Raw genomic sequence first — 2,483 nt, 5'->3', positions numbered from 1 at the left:
GAGAGACATCAGAAGGCAGATAGGAATGATAATAAAAACCTGTGACAGACTCAGAGGGTCTGACCCAGTTGGTTGTGATTGGACATTAAATTAAAACAATTCACATGCTGGGTAAACAATTCTCCAAATCACATTCCCAAGTAGCAAAACATGGAGAAACTGAAGTTTCCCTTCAGGAGAAAAGAGCATGGCAAAGGGATTTTTCATCATATCATGGTGACATCCTCCTGCTGCTGTTTGTGCTGTGCTGGGGCTCAGGGAGGGACCCTGCACCCCTGGCTCCCTGGAGGGCTGGGAAATGTGGGAGGGGGGAAAGCCAGGAGGGGTCTGGGCCAGGCCCTGGGGATGCCAACCTGTTCTCTGCCCTCCCTGCAGTCTGCCATCCCCTTCCTCATCCTCGTGGTTGTCCTGGACAGTAACCTCTTTGTCACCTACCTGGTGGCCGTCGCCGCCGGCATCAGCGTGGCAGCCGCATTCCTCCTGCCCTGGTGAGTGTGAGGGGCTTCCAGAGCCTTAAAAACCCCCAGAAGTGGTTTTCTTTTTTTTTTTTGCTGTATTTGCAGCCCCTTGTGGGGCTCCTGAGGGAAAGGTTCTCAGCAGAGAGGGGGTGGCTGTGACGGTGTTCACAGGGGTCTTGGGAAGAGATGAGGATCTGACTCCATGTTTCAGAAGGGGACAGACAGTCTGAGCCAGCTGGACTGTGATTGGCCATTAGTTAGAAACATCCAACATGGGCCAATCACAGATGCACCTGTTGCATTCCACAGCAGCAGATAACCAATGTTTACATTTTGTTCCTGAGGCCTCTCAGCTTCTCAGGAGGAAAAATCCTAAAGAAAGGATTTTCCATAAAAGATGTCTGTGACAGGTGGCTTTGTTGTGCCAGCCCTGGTGGTCACTGTCCCTCTCTCTGTGCAGGTCCATGCTGCCTGATGTCATCGATGACTTCAAACTGCAGCACCCCGGCTCCCGTGGCCATGAGGCCATCTTCTTCTCCTTCTATGTCTTCTTCACCAAGTTCACAGCTGGGGTGTCCCTGGGCATCTCCACGCTCAGCCTGGAGTGAGTTCCTGCCTGGGGGCTGGTGGGGGGACAGGGAGGGAGGCACTTCCCAACCTCTGGGAGAGGATTAATGGGCTCCAAACCCAGCTGTTACCCCAAAACTCTCCCCACAGGGAGCAGAGAGTCCCTGCAAACCCCATTTCCTCTGTCTGAAGGTGCCTTTGTGCCCACAGCTTTGCAGGGTACCAGACCCGGGGCTGCTCCCAGCCTGGCCAGGTGCATTTCACCCTGAAGATGTTGGTGTCTGCTGTGCCCGTGGGGCTGATCCTGCTCAGCCTGCTGCTCTTCAAGCTCTACCCCATCGACGAGGAGAAGAGGAGCAAAAACAAGAAAGCCCTGCAGGATTTAAGGTGAGCATCAGGCAGCAAGCACAGCCCGTGGGGGTGTGTGTGGGGGCAGGAGCAGACGGGTTGGGACACACTGGGGCTTGTCCAGGAATTCTCCAGGCCCTGTGGGCGGTGGCGTGAGGGAAGGGCTGACTTGTTTTCCCAATCCCAGCTCCCAGAGGGGTGGTGTGAAGTGCTGGGAGATCAGCAGTGACCTGCCCCAGCTGCCTGTGTGGGGTGCACACCCCACGAGGTGCTGACATCCCTCTGGAAGCTCCTGCTCCCCGAGGCAGACATTACTGGGATGCAGCCCTTGCTCCTGTGGGCTAATCCATGCCTCATTAGGGAGGAGAGCAACAGCAGCTCGGAGTCGGACAACACAGAACTGGCCAGCATCGTGTGACCCGGGCTGGGTCTGCCTGCTCACTCTGGGGCTCCCCAGGGGCTTGTCCCCCCCAGGCTGGTGGCCCTGGAGGAGCCGTGGGGAGCATCCACTGCCTCGAACTCGGGATCTGTGCCCGTCCTGTGCCTTGCACGGGGCCCTGGACATGCTGGAGGCGCCGTGGGGAGCATCCACTGCCTTGAACTCGGGATCTGTGCCCGTCCTGTGCCTTGCACGGGGCCCACAGAGCGCTGGTAGTGTACATTACACACATGGTGGTGCCTTCCCAGGGACAAGCACTCTCCCTGCTGGGCTCTGGAGGGCAGGGAAGCCCGGCCTGGGATGGTTTTGTCTGGATCAGCCATGCCCAGTGCCCTGCCTGGGGGTGATTGTTAGTGTACATTACACTGTGCCCAGGACGGGAGCTCACCTCTGCTGTCTCTACAGAGGGCACTAATGTGAGACCTGTGCTTTTTTTACACAGCCTAATTAACTTAATGATGTAAATATGGAGCTGTTTCCTGTTTGTATATATCTGTACAGAGCCCAAACCCGAGGACCTGTTAATATTAATTTACATAAAAGTGGGGGAAGTCAGCGGCGGGTGTGAAGAATTCCTTTTTTCACTCAGCTGGGATTTTTCACGGCTGTCAGCAAGCCCAGGGTCCCTTCAGACACCACGGGGTGCAGGATTGACTTTTCCTGAGCCCTGG

At 56.1% G+C, this 2,483-nt stretch overlaps 1 protein-coding gene across 2 annotated transcripts in view; it reads left to right on the top strand.

The window, feature by feature from the left end:
- The window catches only part of MFSD2A (major facilitator superfamily domain containing 2A), a 9,012-nt gene extending 6,645 nt beyond the window's left edge, over positions 1–2,367 (top strand). For both annotated transcript variants that reach the window (XM_031062059.1, XM_031062058.1), the window contains 4 exons: positions 376–488; positions 919–1,062; positions 1,236–1,412; positions 1,734–2,367. In XM_031062059.1, the coding sequence (XP_030917919.1) occupies positions 376–488; positions 919–1,062; positions 1,236–1,412; positions 1,734–1,791 (492 nt within the window). In that variant the 3' untranslated portion in view covers positions 1,792–2,367. The remainder of the gene's footprint in view (positions 1–375; positions 489–918; positions 1,063–1,235; positions 1,413–1,733) is intronic.
- Positions 2,368–2,483: the final 116 nt, after the last annotated feature.

The sequence above is a fragment of the Geospiza fortis genome, unplaced genomic scaffold, assembly GCF_000277835.1.
Source record: "Geospiza fortis unplaced genomic scaffold, GeoFor_1.0 scaffold432, whole genome shotgun sequence".
NCBI lineage: Eukaryota > Metazoa > Chordata > Aves > Passeriformes > Thraupidae > Geospiza > Geospiza fortis.
The sequence above is the reverse complement of the archived record's forward strand: the minus strand, read 5'-3'. Positions and strand labels throughout refer to the sequence as shown.